Raw genomic sequence first — 19299 nt, 5'->3', positions numbered from 1 at the left:
TTCCTGTAGCTGAAATATTCAGCAGCAGCTGAAATTCCTGGGATGAATCAGCAGGGTGCCCTGGAACGGGGAATGGAAAACAGCTGCCGACTGTAGTTGGGCGCCTTGCGGGATTGGGGAATTTTCTCCACAAGAAAATCCGGCCACGTTGGGATGATCTCTGCTCCTCTTGGGCGGCGAAAGTAAGGCGGAGATCGCGGATTTTAATTCTATCTTGCTCCAGGTCGCCGGTCCGCTCGGAAACTGAAAGAAACGCCTCGGGCGTCGTGTAGCACTTTCACAGAAGTTAACAAGGTGAACAAAAAAACTTTAATTCGAACTCTCCGTCAGCGCTGCGATCGGGTAATGTTATACCTCCCACTGCTTAGGAGGCAACGCGAACGAATCTGAACTACTTTAGAACAACAATCGCACTGCAACTGTGATTTTATTTTCGTACACAACCAACCTTTCAGGTAGAGTGGTTTTATTTGTTTCAATGTTCAGTGCCTTATATAGAGAGGCGATTACTCTGTATAATTGAATCGGAACTTGTGGATTCAAAAGTTAGAGAAGTAACGATTTCGCTTTAGCTTCAAATTTTAATACTCTGTGAAGGTGATATAATTCTAAAAATGCGTAAAGCGAATTATTCCTTTTGAATTTCGATTTGCAAACACAACGGACCCATTAATGCAAATTTAGCAATAATCGTTCATTGTAACATTTATCTTGGCTCTTTTCCAGCTGCGAGGAAGTCTTGTTTTGTAGTTTCCGGAGAGAAGCGGGGGGATGACGGTTTGAGATTGAGAAGTTTAGAGCAGGCAATGACAAAAGGTGGAGGGAAAGGCCTCCTTTCTGTGCGACAGAAAACAGAACGAGGAGGAAGTTGAGGGAAATACAGTCAGTGAGTTCACATCTCCAGAATCCCATCCGTTAACCCTGCGTCCCTCTCTTATTTTCAAATGAGAGAGATTTTCCTTGCGGAAAATGCTGGGTAGGATTATGCCAACAAGAGCTGGATAGCCGCCTTTAGAGACTTCAGTGGTCCAGAGCCCAGGCTAAAGGCGGATTTAGGGAGAGCGGTTTATATCGAGCTGCATTTTGCTGTCAGTAAATTGCGATCCGACTGGGATGCGGGCACAAGTGATAGTACAGGGGGAAGGATTGCAGATGTGCCCCTGCACAGGCACTCGGCAACTCTGCCCTGTTTTGTATTCATTTTAATGGCTACAGCGACTGGAATTTTCCTGACGCGGAGAGTTACTTTGGACAACACGTTATGTGTATTAAGAAGGGTATGGCCTTTGATGTTAACGACGTGAAAACCATAAGAAAGAGACTAAACCGTTCAACCCCTTGTGCCTCCTCCATCGTTCAATAAGATCTTTTACCTCCGTGCACTGATGCCTTGTACCCAGATTCAGCTAATATTGAAAACTCTGTCAGTCTCTGAATACACTCAGTGATACCCATGAGATTACATAGGTTGAAGATTACGAAGATTCACACAATCTGGATGAAGTTTCTTTGTATTTAGCACTGAACAGCTAGCTCCTTGTTTAAATTTTATGGTCCCTGCTTCTAGATTCCTCAGCCAGGGCAACCTCACTCCTGTATCCTTCCTGTCAAGCTCTTAAATGAAGTCGCCCCTCTCTGAGAGAAACACACCTTTTCTGCATAGTTTTTCCTCATTGATCAAAGACCAATTTGGAGATTCTTTGTTGCATCCTCTCTATTACAAGGGTAAGTGGACTGGACCCTTACACAGTGGCTAAAGAAATTCCCCCTCTTCTCCATTCCACCGTTATAGACACTGCACGTGGTTGTCTATGGATAGGGTTATAGACGTGTGGATAGTCAGAGGCTTTTTCCCAGGGCTAAATTGGTTGCCACAAGCAAACACAGGTTTAAGGTGCTGCGGAGTAGGTGCAGAGATGTCAGGGGTGAGTGATCTACTCAGAGAGTGGTGAGTGTGTGGAACGGGCTGCCGGCAATGGTGGTGGAGGCAGATACGATAGTCTTTTAAGAGACTTTTGGATAGGTACATGGAGCTTAGAAAAATAGAGGGCTATATGTAAAACTAGTAATTTCTAGGGTAGGGACTTGTTCGGCACAACCTTGTGAGCCAAAGGGCCTGTATTGTGCTGTAGGTTTTCTATGTTTCTATGTAAAAGGATGCCCCTCTATTCTGAGGATGTGTCATCTGGCCTTAGACCCTCCCACCATAGGAAGTATCCTCTCCACATCCACTCTATCAAGGCCTTGCACCATTTGATAGGTTTCTATTCCTTTTGAATTCTAGTGAATAGAGGCCCAGAGCGATCAGATGCTCTTCATATGACAAGCCTTTCAATCCTGGAATCATTTTTGCAAATCTCCTTTGAACCCTCTCCTGTTTCAGCACATCCTTTCAAAGAGAAAGGGCCCAAAACTGCTCATAATACTCCAAGTGAGGCCTCACCAGTGCTTTATAAAGTTTAACATCACAGTGCATCCATGTTTTTATATTCTAGTCCTCTTGATTGTAGGATTTCTTGAAAGCAAAGACAGGTTACACATTTCATGTCACTTTCAGGATATCCCAAATGTTTTACGAGCTGAACTACAACAGAAGTTCAAGTTGTGTTGTAATTTTTATTTACTTAATGACACAGCACAGAGTAGGCCCTTACAACCCTTCAGCCACTCCGTCCCAGCCACCCCACAACCCCGATTAAACCTAACCTAATCACGGGATAATTTACAATGGCCAGTTAACCTTCCGGGTACGTCTGTGGACTGTGGGAGGAAACTGGGGTGCTCGGAGAAAACTCATGCTTTCCACGTGGAGGAAATACAGAGGCTCCTGATAGAATGATGTTGAAATTTAACTCTGATCTCCGAATGCCGTGATCTATAATTGTATCATGCTAACCGCTACACTACCAAGATACCCATGGTAATAGAGGAAGCACAACAGCTAATTTACATGTTCAAGTTCTCATGAACACTGGCATGATAATGGCCAAATAATATGTTTAAGTAATATTAAGTCCAAGATAAATATTGGTCAGGGCAGTGGGGATAGGCCCTCTTCCCCTCTTCAGAGTATCACCATGGAATCGCTTCAGGAAGAGTCGATGTGGGTCCAGTTTGACATCCCATCTTAAAATGCACCACTAATAGAGCAGCATTCCCTCAATATTGCACTGCTGTGTCAGCCGCCTTATTTGTTCAGAGACCGTGATGTTAATGAAAATTCTGGCACTTATGATACACCCTGAATTGCCACTTGCTGGACCATTTCAAAGTACAGTTGGGGGTAACGACACCAATCTGTCTGAAGTCGCACTTGGCCGTAACTGGTTGAGAACCCAACATTCCCTTTCTTGATTTACTTAAGGGAACCAGGGGTATTATTTGGAGCTCAGAAATGCATTCTCTAATGACATGAATATCTTTTTGTAACTAATTAGTGAACCAGATCTGTTGTTCTAATTGCCAGTGGTGCCTAAGGGTATTGCAAGTGTGCCTAATGCAGCTACAGTCTCAGAAAGGGGAGAGAGCTTCTACATTTTCATTGCCGGGCACGCCATCTTGGTGACGTTGCTTCTCAAAGCAATTCCACTTAATTATATCAGAAGAAATTAGAGATCAACTCTGAATTAATTGTAAAATTTGGTTTTCAGCATTGTTATGTCATTGGTAAGTAATTGTCAATGAATGAAGATTTATTATGATTAGCGATATGAGATATGAAGAAATGAATATTGTATTGACCCACCCTCTGTATGTGGCCTTTGGGATTCCATGACACCAGCAATGGATTGGAAATCAAGAAGAAACCATCTAATAATTATTGATTTAAAGTGAAAGAAATTAAAATTGTTGGCTGGTGATAAAGGCCAAGGACTTGTCTCATTACATTCTGGCCTTACCCATTAAGTAAAAAAATACCAAAATTTTGACAAAGACACAGAGAAACAGACACAGGCCAGTCACTCCTAAAACCCATTCTGTCATTCAGTGAGATCCTTGCTGATCTCTGAACTCGGATGCTCTGTAATATTTGATCCATAGTTGTTGTTACTTTTTCCCCTCTGAATGTTTTAAGGAACATGCTAATCTATTGGAAAAATACTTTCTGATTACACTCATTTAATACACTTAATGGTCAATAGCTAATTTTAAGGTTATACTGTTTTAAAACATCTTGAATAGATTTACTTCTTGATTTCCTTAACCTAAGCTATGAAGTCTAGCCTCATCATCTGACACCCCCACCCCTTCCCTTGAATCACCCTGATGATATTGTTTCCTATTACAGTACATCTTGTGACTTACCTCCCCAACTATGCTAAAGAAATGGCAAGGTTGCTGCCCGATGCACAACAAGGTATGGAGAGGAACATTTTTTTTACCTCTCCAACTAGTTTACTACAAAGCTATAAAAACAAAGTGCTGCAAATTTTCCATAGGCCAAGCAGCATTTGTGTTAATAGTTCAGATCATCAGAACCTTTCTAATGAAGGTTGTATGATGTGTAACATTAACCAGGTTTTTCTTACCGTAAATTCTGTTTGACCTGCTGGTCAATTCCAGCACCTTTCCAGCATCTGCAGTTTTCTTACTATTTTCACTTCAAATTGTTCCACACTGTTCTTTTCCCAAGATTTGTTTTTCTTTCCCAAATTAAACTTCATAATTTGCTACAGTGGGGTTTGAACCCACAACTCCAAAGATGTTGATCTGGTATTCTAATCACTCAGCTGCCATAGGACAAATTAGTGCCCTATTCTTAGACATTGGTTAATTCACTCATTCAGAACGTGGTAATAGTCTATTTTATATTTTGCGATGGGAGCTTAGTTAGAGAATAAAGAATGAAAGATGACTGATGTAGCATAGATTTTGCAGAGCAGCTTTGTGAATTAAATTACTTCTCATCATTCAAGGAACTCACTTTTTAATAAATTACTTTTTCTTCTCAGAGGAAATACCAACAATGAGTGTCCTTCCACCAGTCAGAAGAGACCGAATTATACCAGAGCTACCCTCGGTAAAGTAGTTTTTTATCTACCATTTAGACCATCATTCACACTTTTCTAAGTTTAAGATGTACAAGACACAACACAGCAAATGGCTGAACAATAAAGTGTTCACTTTGGTATGATTGCAGGTTTGTTGGAATTGATGACATTAATAATGCCATTAGCTTTCTGATTGGCTAAGTTCCAACTAATAATAAAGTTCCAGAGATTTAACTTTTTACAGGACACAAACTGCAAATCAGATTCACATCTGCCATGGTGGGAGCTGCTTTCCATATTCCCTCACAATACAAAAGGATTTCTTTCAGCCAGTTGATTCTGTGCTCAATAATTTTCCACTGTAACTTGTTCCTTCCACATTCCCGTGATGTCCCCCAGGTTCCACAGCCACCTTGCTTGAGGAAATTCAGGGTGAGCGGTTAATGTACCAACCTACCCATCCTTGGGAATGTGAGAGGAGGAAACCCGGAGGAAACCCACATGGTCACGGGGAGAATGTGCAAGTCAGCACTGGAGGTCAAAATTGAACGCGGGTCACTGGCAACATGAAGGGGCAGATACTAGCCGTGGCACTATGCTGCCTTACCCAGGCATTTTCAATGCTATATCAAATGTTTAGCGCACACAACAGAGGACAAATTAAGCTTACTAAGTTGTAGTGGATGCCTATGAGCAGTGGAAGGTGGCTAACTAAGTAAAATGTGGTCCTAATGATGTTGTGAATTGATAAGTAACAGTCAAAAAGTTTCTATATATATAAATATTGTGACTGTATGTGCCTATCAGATTATATCTAATGATATTGCAGGTAATTCTCAAAATAGTTGAAGTAGGTATGTCTGTAGAGTTGCTTTCTCCCAAAAAAAGTGTTAAATTGGTTTATTGTGTATTCAGGTACAGTGAAAAACCTTTCTTGTGTACCGTCCATATAGATCAATTTGTTACAAAAATGCATTGAGGTAGTTCAGGGTAAATCTACAAAAGTGCAGAATATAAAGTGTTACAGTTACAGAGTAAATGGACTGCAGGTAGATAATAAGATGCAGGCTGGTACAGTGAATGCCAAATTATCAGCAGATGTACAGCTGTAATGCACCACATCTGGTCCAAGGAATCAGTCTGTCCAGTCCAAATACTCTATTGTCCTAGTTCTGCCTTTTCAACACTGACTCACCCCAATGCCAATGGTCTCCAGGGCAGGCTTGACGAAATATGTAGTCTGTGTTGTCAACAGGGAAGTGTCTGGGCACCAGGAAGCACTCTGTGTAAGCTGAAGCTTTAGGTCTTCGGTGTAACTCCTCTGACTGCTCTGTGAATATGGAGTCCAGATTCTCACTGCCCTGTATAAGTCATGCTCCAGAGCTCAGGGTTCACCCGATGTTCTGGGCCGATCAATAGTCTATTTGATACTGGCACCTTAGACTAGAGATTCAGGGACAACAGCAAGTCCACTCTAATCTGTTTAGGTTTAGTTGAGATCCATGTCCATATCCAGCTCGGTGTACAGTACTGATGGACACTGATATGGAAAGGAACTCCAGAGATATGGTAAGCGGCCAGTGAGAGCCTTGGAATGCGTGTCTTCAAGGATGAGTTAAAACATTGCTGTCATGGTTAAGATAAAATGGTTTCCTATATGTGACAATGGGAGTGGTTCAGATTGTCAACATGACCCACCTCTCAAACTACATTGAACACCACTGATTTATAACCTATGGATTACAAGTGGCAAAAGCTGCTTATTACAATAAGTGAACTGGCATTATCTGCTTCCAACTTCAGTGCACTCTATGGAATTGAAATACGTGTTTATATAAGGAATACTTTACGTTACAAAATGCTCCACCTAACAAATCCCAGTGCTAGGGAAGAATTTAGTTGTTTTTTGTTATTTCATTTGATATTAGGATTTCAGATGATCACCTTGTCCAACTGGTGTCAAGAGATTGATTTGTGTCCCAGGTAAACCATTGAGGCTTCCTACATTGAATCCATTGAATTATTGAATCAAAGCAAACATTATATGTAAACATCCATATGCCTGCTAAATGTAACATCGATACATTGCTGATATGTACTCCATTTCAGGGAAGCAGATTTGTTTGTTAAATGTACTCTTGGAAAAAAAATAAAGGAAAAACTAGCTTTATTTATCTGTACTGTACAGCACATACACCGAGACGTATAGTGAAGTGTCTCATTTGTGTCAGTGACCAACACAGTCCAAATATGTACAGAATTGCACATAAAATGCATGTGTGTGTATGTATAAAATATATGATTGATAGAAATACTGTTTTTAGCCTCAGATGTACATGGGTGGGGAGGGGGAGAATGTTGCTGTGAAGGTGCACCTCCAGCAGGATTCTGCACTTTCACTTTCAGGAGCAGAAAAGAGGAAAAGAAGCTAAATTGTAAAATGGAAGAATTAACTGAACGTGAAAGAAGACTCACAAAGACCAAAGAACGAGTCAAAAGTCTCAAAGTTTGGAAAGTACACTTGGCTGCCTTAGCCCACTAAAGTTTATAAACTTTTGCAAGTGACTTTGCAGCAATTAAATTTATACAAGAATTTAAAAACTAACCTGTCAATATGAATATAAACCCTTGAATTACCTACTTCTCTCTACTTCTAAGAGACTTATGGGTACTAAGGGACTCAAAGGTACAGGAAGATGGTACTGAGATTTTAGGAATGGCAGAGTGACACTGAAAAGTTCAAAGGCCTACTCATGGTTCCACTTAGTACATGATTAGTTACCAAAACAGCTGGGAAAGGCATCTTAAATAACTATGCCATGTATTCATGTAACTAGAGTTGTTTGCAATAATTTCAACGCTTATGCCTTTTATTAAAATTGATCAAGAAAATTAAAAAGCCCGAAGATTTAGCTTAATGGGTGGCAAAATGTTAACTGCACCCATTGAGAAGTTCTAAATGTCTGAGCATGAACTGAATTTAATGATTGCTAAGAGCAATTTTACTTCAGTCACAATACATTGCATTTGTAGAATAGCCTTGGCTTTCATTCACATTTAGAAAGATTTAAAATGCTTGATCAAGGAGACTTTTTGGCATTGAGGTTGTTGTTGAGACTTGTCACTCAAAATAAAACCTTTCTCACTTGCCAGAAGGCTCCTTCTACATAAATTTAGCTGTGATATTACAGCCAAGGCTATTTACTTTTGTGTGGTCTGCCTAAAGCATCAAAGCTTAAAAATGAAAGGTAACAAACATGCTGGAAATCTGAAATAAAAGCAGAAAATATTACTAGCATTCGCCAAGTTGGGCAGCATCCATGGAAGGAGAAACAGAGTTATTTTTCTTGGTCGTAGACAACTTGTTGGTTTTCTTGAATGTAAATTTGCAGTGAATGCAACAATAAATGAAAATTAACAAGCAACACACACAAAATGCTGGTGGAACGCAGCAGGCCAGGCAGCATCTATAGAGAGAAGTACCGTCGACGTTTCGGGCCGAGACCCTTCATCAGGACTAACTGAAAGGAAAGATAGTCCTGACAAAGGGTCTCGGCCCGAAACGTTCTGACGAAGGGTCTCGGCCTGAAACGTTGACAGTGCTTCTCCCTATAGATGCTGCCTGGCCTGCTGCATTCCACCAGCATTTTGCATGTGTTGCTTGAGTTTCCAGCATCTGCATATTTCCTCGTGTTGCCTTTTGAAAATTGACAAGCTGTTCTTGTTGGACATCTGAAATAAATGTGGAAGATTTAGTAATATTTAGCAGATTAGGTAGCATATTTGACTTTGTTTATCTTTCCATAGATGCTGCCTGACCTGCTGAGACTTATCACCATGCTTTTCTTTCATAACAACAAAGCTTTAGCAGAATTTAGTATTATAGCTACTATTACCACTTCCCACAGTTATATACAGAATAAGCTGTGATTGTGCAAAGTAGAAATTACACTATCTATATAATTGTTAACCATGAGTTTCAAGGAGACCCTTGTTTATCATAAACCCTTAATAGCAGTTCGAATTGCATTTTTAAAGCTTGTTGAGATGTTTTACTGATACAGCTAGCTGCTTCATTTAATTCTCTTCCTTACATTTACACTTCCAACCTCACCATCATTCAGGGCCCCAGACAGTCCTTCCAGGTGAGGCAACACTTCACCTGTGAATCGCCTGGTGTGATATACTGCGTCTGGTGCTTCCGGTGTGACCTTTTATATATTGGTGAGACCCGATGCAGACTGAGAGACTGTTTCGCTGAACACCTACGTTCTATCCGCCAGAGGAAGCAGGATCTCCCAGTGGCCACACATTTTAATTCCACGTCCCATTCCCATTCCAATATGTCAATCCATGGCCTCTACTGTCAAGATGAAGCCACACTCAGGTTGGAGGAACAACACCTTATTTACCGTCTGGGTAGCCTCCAACCTGATGGCATGAACATTGATTTCTCTAACTTTGGTTAATGCCCTTCCTCCCCTTCTTACCCCATCCCTGTTTATTTATATTTTTTTTCTCTCTCTTTCCCTCTCACAATAACGCCTTGGTGCTCCCCTCCCCTTTCTTCCAAGGCCTTCCATCCTATAATACTCCCCTTTCTCTAGCCTTGTCTCCCTTTTGCTGATCAACTTCCCAGCTCTTAGCTTCACCCCTCCCCCTCCTGTCTTATCCTATCATTTCGGGTCTCCCCCTTCACCTCCCACTTTCAAATCTCTTACTATCTCTTTTCCCTGTTAGTCCTGACGAAGGGTCTCGGCCCGAAACATTGGCTGTACTTCTTCCTATAGAAGCTGCTTGACCTGATGCATTCCACCAGCATTTTGTGTGTGTTACTTCATTTAAAAACTGGGATTGTTGAGCAGGTATTAAGTGGAGTAGGAATATTGAAACCTAGACCGGGAGTCAGTAGACCACAGATTGGAGCTAGAAGATCCTCATAGAATGGAGGTTGCCACAATAGTGCTACTTGATTTGATTGACCAAATTATATGCAAAAATTGGTGAACAGTTATCAAAATGTGTCTGTCAGCAGAAGACACTGCACTATGACTGAGCCAGAACAATGAAATGTAAGGCCTGCTGAAACCCAACAATTTTTCACAGACATGGTGCCTCCAGCACACTTCTTTCATGTAGCAATCTTATGGAAATAATATGTTAGCATAAAACATCAGCGTTATGCATAGACTGTGGTAATAACCATTTGACACAACTCATTCATGAATTGGTTGCACTAATTTTGAACTCTGATCAGATTTTTTAATATCTCTGTTTATGTAGAATGAATTAGAAAGGTTGAAATTAATGATGATGAATGCTGAGGGCAGCATTAAGAACAGGTCTTCAGACGATGTCACCATGTCTAGACAGGACAACACTTTCAGCCACTCACCTTTTTATTGCAACTTGCATCAAAGCTCATGGCATGTGCTATAAGGTTGCAAAGATATTTCAGAACCCCCTCCCCTCCACCACTTTCTGTGTGTGTGTGTGTGTGTGTATCCAGAAAGTAACAGAAAATAAATTACGAATGGTGATAACACAAATGTTCTCTCTCAATCTGCACAGCCAGTTATTTTCTAATTTGCATACTGCTCCAATTTTATCACTTCTTTCCTAAAGCGAGTGTCTCAGTTAACCTTTAAGATGTTTATTCATGTGGCCGCACTTTTTGTAGGAGTGCAGGTGGTGCATGTCAGCTCTTCGTTCAGCTGAGGAGGGAATCAGAACCCAGCCTAATCCTGTTCTGGTAATGACCTATAGTTGATACTAGATGGTGAACAAGAACAGAAAACCACTGATTGCTTTTGTTGCATTTTTAGTCTGAGGATAGTGATCTGTTGCTCCCCACAACTCAACTCATTCAGTCCAGTTTATTTGAAGGCAATCTTCAAATGTAAATAAGAACACAACTTTACTGTGATTTGTCACTTTGCTATTTCAGTGTTTCACAAAAGAAGCAGCCCTCCACACAAAAGACATATTCAATCCCAAAGTGAAGCGTGCCTGCCACGATGACCGGACTGGAACAGTTGGGTAGGTCCTTTCTAAAAACTTTCAAGCACCTCTCATGAATGGATGTGGCCTATGTAAATGTAATTATATCTCTGAATTTGGTGAGAACAAATCCAATGTTGGTAAGTTCCTTCTGTGAATGTTTCAGCCTCTAGCAGACTGCATTGCCTAAATAAAAATGTGTATGTGGTGAGATCAAGGGAGTTGCTCTTGAGGTGGTATGCCCAGTTATATCACAAACGTTAGATGAAGTAATTCAAAGTTTAATTACTTACAGATTTTGACCATTTTTTTAAATGTGAAGGACCAAAGCAAGCAATCTAGTCTAGGTGTTCTTACTAAGATCAAAGTCATGCTTGTTGTTGTACACGCAAGTAAATATATCCAGAGGTGCAGTGAAAAATTTATTTGCAACAGCAGCACAGGAACATTGCATCATACAAGCTGCATTCACAGGATAAACATAATTTATACACAACTTTTACAAGCAAGAACACTATTAGGATAAATATAAGGACCATTGTGGTGCAAAGTGGTTGCTATATTGAGGTAGTGATTCCGGTTGTTCAGGTTGGCTGAAGGACTAAATGGTTGAAAGGAAATAGCTGTACCTGGTGGTGTGGGACGTCAGGCTTCTGCACTTCCTACCTGATGGTAGCTGTGAGAAGATGGCATCGTGCACATCTTTGATTATAGATTTTGTCGTCTTGTCACGGCACTTCAGAAAGTGCTACAATTGTTGGAGAGGAATGTGTCCATGATGTATTAGGCTGAGTACACCACTCTTTGTAGCTGCTTGTGTTCCTGCTTATTTAATTTACCTAGTGCCTGCATTAGGACATCTTATCTGACCTGCAGAGAAATTTTGAGTGGGAGGGTAAAGATCCAGTTGGGTACCAATGTCCATAGGTAGAACAAAGAAAGAGGTTCTGCTGAGGGAATTTGACGAGCTTAGGACTAAATTAAAAAGCAGAACCAAAAAGGTAATAATCTTTGGATTGCTCCCTGAGCCAGGTACAAATTGGCACAAGGTCAATAAGATTAAAGATTTAAATGCATGGCTCAAAACATGGTGTGTGAGAAAAGGATTTGAATTTGTGGAATATCGACAGGGGTATTAGGGAAGGAGGGAACCGTTCTGATGAATGGGCTGATACTTCCCTGTCTTAATCCCATTCATCTGCCTTCTCCCCATATCCTTTGATGCCCTAACAAATCAAGAACCTATCAACCTCTACTTTAAAGATACCTAATGTCTTGACCTTGGTCTCCACAACCATCTACACTACTGTGTAAAAGTCTTAGGTGTGTGTGTGTGCCTAGGAATTTTCCACAGAACTGTATTTGCCAATGTAGAGTGGAGAGTGAATTTGTAAATCTGGTAGGAGCAAAGGATATCAGGATGGTGAGAATGGAGAACAATGGGAGGGCTGTAGAAGAGGTGGCAGAGGATTGCCAGGAGCGGGGTAGGGACGGTGGTGTGGATACAGACATACCCAGCCCTAAGACACCAGGAAAGGCCATTTGGTTCCAAACAATTAGTTTACTGATCTTTACAGAATGTCTCTCTGGTGCTTCCACCTCTTTCCTCTCTCTTTACCCCCTTCCCACTCTCAGTCCACAATAAAGATGCATATCAGAATGAGGTTTATCATCACTAATATATGCCATGAAATGTGTTTTATTTTTTCATGGCTGCAGTGCAGAATCAGAATCAGGGTTAATATCACTGGTATATGTCATGAAATTTGTTATGCTGCAGTATATTGCAATACGTAATAAAAGACTAACTTATAGTAAGAAGTGTGTATGTGTGTGTGTGTATATATATATATATATATATAATATAATATAAAGTTAAATTAAATAAGCAGTGCAAAAAGAGAAAATAATGGTAGGTGGCGTTCATGGGTTCAAAGTCCATTCAGAAATCTGATGGCGGGGGAAAGATGCTAGTAACATCATTTAACCAAATTTTTATGGACTACAAATCAATAAAAGAAAAAAACATCTGCCCATTCACCTGCATTCAAGGCCTCAAGCAGTCCTTCCAGGTGAGGCAACACTTCACTCGCGAATCTGCTAGGGTCACCTTTTGTGTCCAGTGTTCCCAAAGCGGCCACCTCTACGTTGGTGAGATCTCTGGTAAATTGGGGGACTGCTTCGCCAAGTTCTTTCACTCCATCTGCCGAAAGCAGACTGCTCACTGGCCGAACATTTTAATTCCGATTCCCATTCCTGTTCTGGCATGTCGGTCCATGGCTTCCTTATGCTGAGGGTGGAGGAGCAACACCTTATATTCTGTCTCAGTAGCCTTTAATCTGATGGTATGAATATCAATTTCTCCTTCCAGTAAAACATTTTCCCCTCCCCTCTTCTATTCCTCACTCTGGCCTCTTGCCTCTCTCACCTGCCTATCTCCTCCTGCATGGGTTTCTTCTTTTTTAGGTTTGCTTTCTCCTATGGTCCACTCTCCTGTCCTATCAAATTACTTCCTCTCCAGCCCTTTACCTTTTCTACCCACCTGGATTCACCTGTCACCTTCTCGCTATCCTCCTTCCCTTTCTCTCAGCCAGAAATGTTCATTTCCATAGATGCTGCCTGACCTGCTCCAGCACTTAAGTGTGCAACTTTTAACTAATATTTTAAAGAGCCTAATATAAAGGATGTGTTGAATTGAAGAATGCTTTGATTATGATCAAAACTGGAACATAATTATCTTTTTAAGCATTTTTATTCTGTAACATTTATCTGATGAAACCACGTCTATCAAACATTTTTATCGTCTTAGGCCAGAAAGTTTGCTAAGCAGTAATTAAAGCTTAGCATGCTGTCAATAAAGATTCACTAATATGTTGTTAAACAAAATGCAGTGGTTTTTTTTAGGGATTTTACAGCAAGGTTTGTTTATATGTAACTATTTGTCAGTTGACTCATTTCCCACAAGTGAGCAGGGACAAAAGATGCAAGTAGCACACTTTGTAGACAAGAGACTGACAGCTGGCAGAATTGCGAGTTTTCTGAAATGTTATACTCACATAACAGTCCTAAAGTTCCAGTCAGTTTCATAATGTAATGCTGGTGACATTACACTATGAAACCACATTACTGCATCCATAAAATCTCGGTAATTATTAATGAAGGAAATTGGTTTTGAAAGTAGACTGAACACTAAGGATTCCTCACTTTTTCATTAATAATTCATGGTTTCAGCAGTACAGCTTATTTTTCACATGTTCTCAGTTACTGGCTCTGAATTAAATACAGAAACTTCATTGTTGTTTTAGTCCAGCCCTTTCGCATCAATGTTTTTTCTCATTAAATAATATAGACTGATTCAAAAGTCAAGCGTTTATTTATGCACTGTTTAACGAAACTTGCACCAAACTATTATGTGCCACTGTGACACATTTAATTATTGGCTTATCCAGACCAAATCTGTTGCGATTACATTAAACACTTCTTATTTCATGTCAGTCAAAACAGGGTCCAAGTGAAATCTACGTTTGACGAACATAAAATTCTCAATTTGGCTTTTTTTGGTTGAGAAAGATCAGACAAAATTTATTCCAAAGTCTGTATAGGCTTCATTGGCTAACTGACATTCATTTCCGATCCTAGTTGTTTGAAGAGCTTGCTAAACCATTTCAAAGGGCTGCAACACTTGTGTGTGATTGGAGTCACAAGTAGGCAGATGTTAGTGGATTGTGTGTTTTGTTTAAATAAATACATAGCTTCATGGGCAGAGTCTCGTTTGAAACCAGATTTTTTTTTGCCGAAATGAACTTAACACATTGGAATTGAACTAACAAGAGCTGGATGATGGCCAAACATTTAACACTTACTACGAAGAACAACTGTTTATTAGTATTTCTAGGACTCCAAGATTACTACAAGGAAATGTCCTTCAAGTCACACAAGCCAGACAGATAGAGTATATGGATTTAAAAAATGAGGGACAGGATTAGTCTGCACTTAGAAAGGTGGGAATTAATTAAAGATATGGTTTTGTTTAGGAAAAATCCTATCTGACCAATTTAATTTTTTTTGAAGAGATAACAAAGGATATTGATGTAACAAGGGCAGTACAATTGATGTAGGCAGCCTGGAATTTAGTAAAACCTTTGAGAAGGCTGCCCTGAAAGATTAGAGTTCATATGATCCAGGCCTAGTTGGTAAATTTGAACCAAAATTGGCCTGGTAATAAGAGGAAATGGTTGATGGTGGAGTGTTATTTTAGTAATTGGAAGCTTATGGTCTTGGATGTCCAAAAGGGATTGCTGCTCTGACCTTAATGGTGATAAATATTAATGATTTGACTGTGAATATGGGAGGTATGATTAGGAAGTTTGCAGATAGTCAACAGAAAGAGTTGGTAAAAAAAGGCAGAGCAATTTTAGATGGAATTTAATCATGATGAGTGTGAACAGATATATTGTGGGAGAACTAGTACGGTCTGGTCACAAACGAGTGGCAGAAAATCAGGATCTGGTGTACAGTACAAGGGGCTAAGGCATAGAGGTTAAGATACAACTATATAAAGCATTGGTTAGGCCACAAATGGAGTACTGTGTGATGTTCTGGTTTCCACACGATGGGAAGGCTGTGATTATACTGGAGAGGGTGCAGAGGAGATTTACCAGGACATTGCCTAGGATGGAGCAGTTTGGGTATAAAGAGAGACTAGGTGGGCTAGTTTTTCTTTCCGGAGGAGCAGAGAAGATGGACGGGGCCTTGCTACGAACTTATTAGGGTCATAAATAGGGTAAACAGTAAGAAATGATCCCTGTAGCAGAGGTGCCTGAACCTAGTGGGCATAGATTTAAAACAAAGTGTAGAAGGTTTAAAGGGAACCAGAAGAGGAATGGCTTCAGCAGATGGCGGTTCAATTCTATTTCAGATTCTGTCTAAATGCCCATCCTGACAGAGGTGGTGGATGTATCTAGATGAGCATTTGAATTGCAAAAGCATAGAAGGCATTCCCCATGTCACGAATGGCTTGGAAAATCTGACTAAGCAAATTCTCCAATGCATTTTTAAAGCATTTCTCAAGCTCGTAACAATAATAATGTTACATTGTGTTCATTAATGACTGGATTAGGTATATATTCAATGAGGTTATTTATAAGTAGCATCTAGAGTGATTATTCAATGGAATTAAAGAATTATAGATAGCGTTATGTAAAGTGAAATGGCACAGGTAGCTATAGAAAATGAATGTTTCTGACTTATCCCATTCCCAAGAACTGTGTATATATGTGTAATTGTGTAATATGTGTAATACTATGTGTAATTGTGTAATATGTGTAATACTATGTGTAATTGTGTATATAAAACACACAAATCATTGAGTATTTATTTCCTTCCGGAGATGCTGCCTGATTTGCTGAGTTCCTCCAGCATTTTGTGTGTGTTTCTTAGGATTTCTGGCATCTGCAGTCTCTCTTGTACCGCAAGAACATTACCCTTATGTGACTCAGAGGCAGCATGTATTGGAAAATTGCATTGAGCATTGATGGATTTTTGATATTGTATGATGATGACTCCCTGACCCTGTGGCATGGTGTTAGTGTTTACTTGAATTTCTCTCTTTTGAGGTGTTTTCCTTCACAAAGTCGGTGACCAGTGTTGCTTCACAGGGGACTGATTTGGGACCTGTGCTCTTTTAAGTATTTTTATAAATGACATGGATGAGAAGGTGAAAGAGTTTGCAGACGACACAAAGGTTGGTGGTGTTGCAGATAGTGTAGAAGGTTGTTGTAGGCTATAATGGGACAGCTACAGGATATAGAGCTAGCTGAGAAGTGGCAGATGGAATTCAACCTGGAAAAGTGTGTTGCGATTAACATTGGAAGGGCAAACTTGAAAGTAGAGTACAAGGTTAATAGCAGAATTCTTAGCACTGTGGAGGAACAGATGGATCTTGGGATCTGTAGATCATCAACTTGCATGGCAACTTTGAGCGGAGTGGTTAAGAAGGTGGATGGTGTGTTGGCCTCCAGTAGTCAAGGGATTGCATGCAGGAGTTGTGAGGTAATGTTGCAGCTCTTATTAAGAACTTGGTATAGTGTGTTCAGTTCTGGTCACCTTGTTATAGGAAGGATGTGGATGCTTTAGAGAGAGCACAGAGGAGATTTCCTAGGATGTAGCATGGACTAGAGAGCTTGCCTTATGTGAAAAGGTTGAAATTTTCCCTTTGGAGTGAAGGAGAATGGAAAGCGACTTGACAGAGGTAGATAAGAGGGATAGACAGAGTTGACAGCCAGTGCCTTTTTCCCAGATTGGCAAAGAGAAATATGAGAAGGGATACTTTTAATGCAGGGGTTCCCAACCTTTTTTATCCCATGGACCAATACCATTAAGCAAAGGGTCCATGGCCCCAGGTTGAGAACCCCTGGTTTAATATCATTAGAGGAAGCTGTAGGGAGGATGCCAGAGATGTTTTGTACACAGACAGGAACAGCTACATTAGGAAAATTTAAACAGCTCTTAGAGAGACACATGGATGAAAGAAAAATAGAGGTCTATGTGTGAGGGAAGATTAAATTAACCTTGGAGTAGGTTAAAAGTTCAACACAATATTGTAAGCTGAAGGGCCTGTACTGTAATGTACTCTATGTTCTGTTGGCAGTTCCCTGCATGAACCTTCAGAATTCCTATAATCTAATACTAGGGAGAACTGGCATGTTGGGCAAAGGGCACTGAGCACCTTTGGGTTTTTGCTAGCTAAGTGATCTATGTTCTGGGAATTTTGAGAAACTATCATTCTCTGATAGCAATATGAAAAGGAGACATACAAGCAATTTGTCATGGCAGCCCTGTGCTGCAGGGAGGATTCCATTAACTCCAGCAGTACGTGTATATAATCAAGTGCACCTCAATCATATCCTTAATGTTGAGTACTTCAACATTAGCCAAATAAAATCAGTAAAAGCAGGGGGCCGGGAATCTGAATTGGAAACTGAAATAGTGGAAATACTCAGCTAGTCAGGCAGCATTTGTGGAAAGAAAACAAAATAGAATTAATATTTCAGGTCAAAGGTGAAAGGTTTGTGGGGAGGGGTTGGAAATGAGGTTTCTGATCAGAAATGTTAACTGCTTCTCTTTCAACTGATGCAACCCAACCCTGGGGAACATTTCACCCAATGTTCCCCCTATTTTTTTTTACAGCTGCATGGACCAGCCATTGCTCTAAGCAGGGAATTTTTGCACAGCCTGAAAACTGCACAGCACTTCTACTGTTTTTTTGTAATATGCATGCTATGAATATTTAGAATGAAAATTGAAAGATCACATACTTTTGATTTTATTATTTGATCAGTGTAGTGAAATACAGTACAACAAAGAAAATCTTTTCATGTTTCGGAGACTTTTTCAAGCTGCGTCTAATTCCTCTTGCACAACAAAAGCTATGTGCGCGGGAGCATTTCAGTTACTGCATGGCCACAAACCTGCACAGCTTAGAGGGAACAATAATTTTATGCTTTTATTTTAACTTTACAGTAGGAAAAAATAATGTCTTCTGGTTGTAGCAACTGTGTGGATGGTCAAGTGCTGCAAAGAAGGAAGTTGTCCGTTGAACCAGCTCTTGTCCTTTGTGGGGGGAAAAATCTGATCTGGTTTGTTTTTCCAGTAATTGAGAACTGCCCCCATCAGAGAATGTACTGTTAAGTAGTTATAGTTCAGGTGTTTCTGAGGGTGAAAGCTATGTAGCCAAACAGTTGTAAAATTAAATGTTTTCATGGTTTCCTAATAGTGTCTTAAACAATTCCAAACATGCAGCCTAGCACTCTTAGTACCAGCGATGGGGCACGTGAAGTTGAGTGAAGTTAACCCATTTGTTTCAAGAGCCTTATTGTTCAGGGGTGATAACCTTTCCTGAACCTGGTGGTATGAGTCCTGAGGCTCCTATACCTTCTTCCTAATAGCAGCAGTTTGAAGAGAGCATTTCCTGGATGGTGGGGGTCCCTGATGATAGATGCTGCTTTCCAGTGATTATGCTTCGTGTAGATGTACTGAAAGGTGGGGAGGGCTTTACGAGTGATGGGCTGGGCCATATCCAGTTCATTTTGCAGGATTGTCAGTTCAGGGGCATAGATGTTTCCATACTAGGTTGTGATGCAGCCTGACAATATACTCTCCGTTACTTATCTACAGAAGTTTGTCAAAGTTTTAGATGCCATGCCAAATCTTGCAAACTCCTAAGGAAGTAGAGCTGCTGCTGTGCTTTCTGCATAATTGCACTTGTGTACGGTACAGGTCCTCTGAAATAGTAACACTGAGGAACTTA

The 19299-nt window shown here is 40.4% G+C and overlaps 1 protein-coding gene across 5 annotated transcripts in view; it reads left to right on the top strand.

Annotated features, from left to right (window-relative positions):
* rab34a (RAB34, member RAS oncogene family a) overlaps window positions 1-19299 on the top strand; it is a 54468-nt gene continuing 35169 nt past the window's right edge. The window contains exons 1-3 of one of the 5 annotated variants that reach the window (XM_059973285.1): window positions 1-294; window positions 4953-5020; window positions 10939-11030. In XM_059973285.1, the coding sequence (XP_059829268.1) occupies window positions 4967-5020; window positions 10939-11030 (146 nt within the window). In that variant the 5' untranslated portion in view covers window positions 1-294; window positions 4953-4966. Of the gene's footprint in view, window positions 456-761; window positions 1278-1310; window positions 1726-4952; window positions 5021-10938; window positions 11031-19299 lie in introns of those variants that run through there. The other 4 variants (XM_059973284.1, XM_059973283.1, XM_059973281.1 and 1 more) reach the window with 4 other exon arrangements.

This window comes from Hypanus sabinus, chromosome 6 (genome assembly GCF_030144855.1).
Source record: "Hypanus sabinus isolate sHypSab1 chromosome 6, sHypSab1.hap1, whole genome shotgun sequence".
NCBI lineage: Eukaryota > Metazoa > Chordata > Chondrichthyes > Myliobatiformes > Dasyatidae > Hypanus > Hypanus sabinus.
The sequence above is the reverse complement of the archived record's forward strand: the minus strand, read 5'-3'. Positions and strand labels throughout refer to the sequence as shown.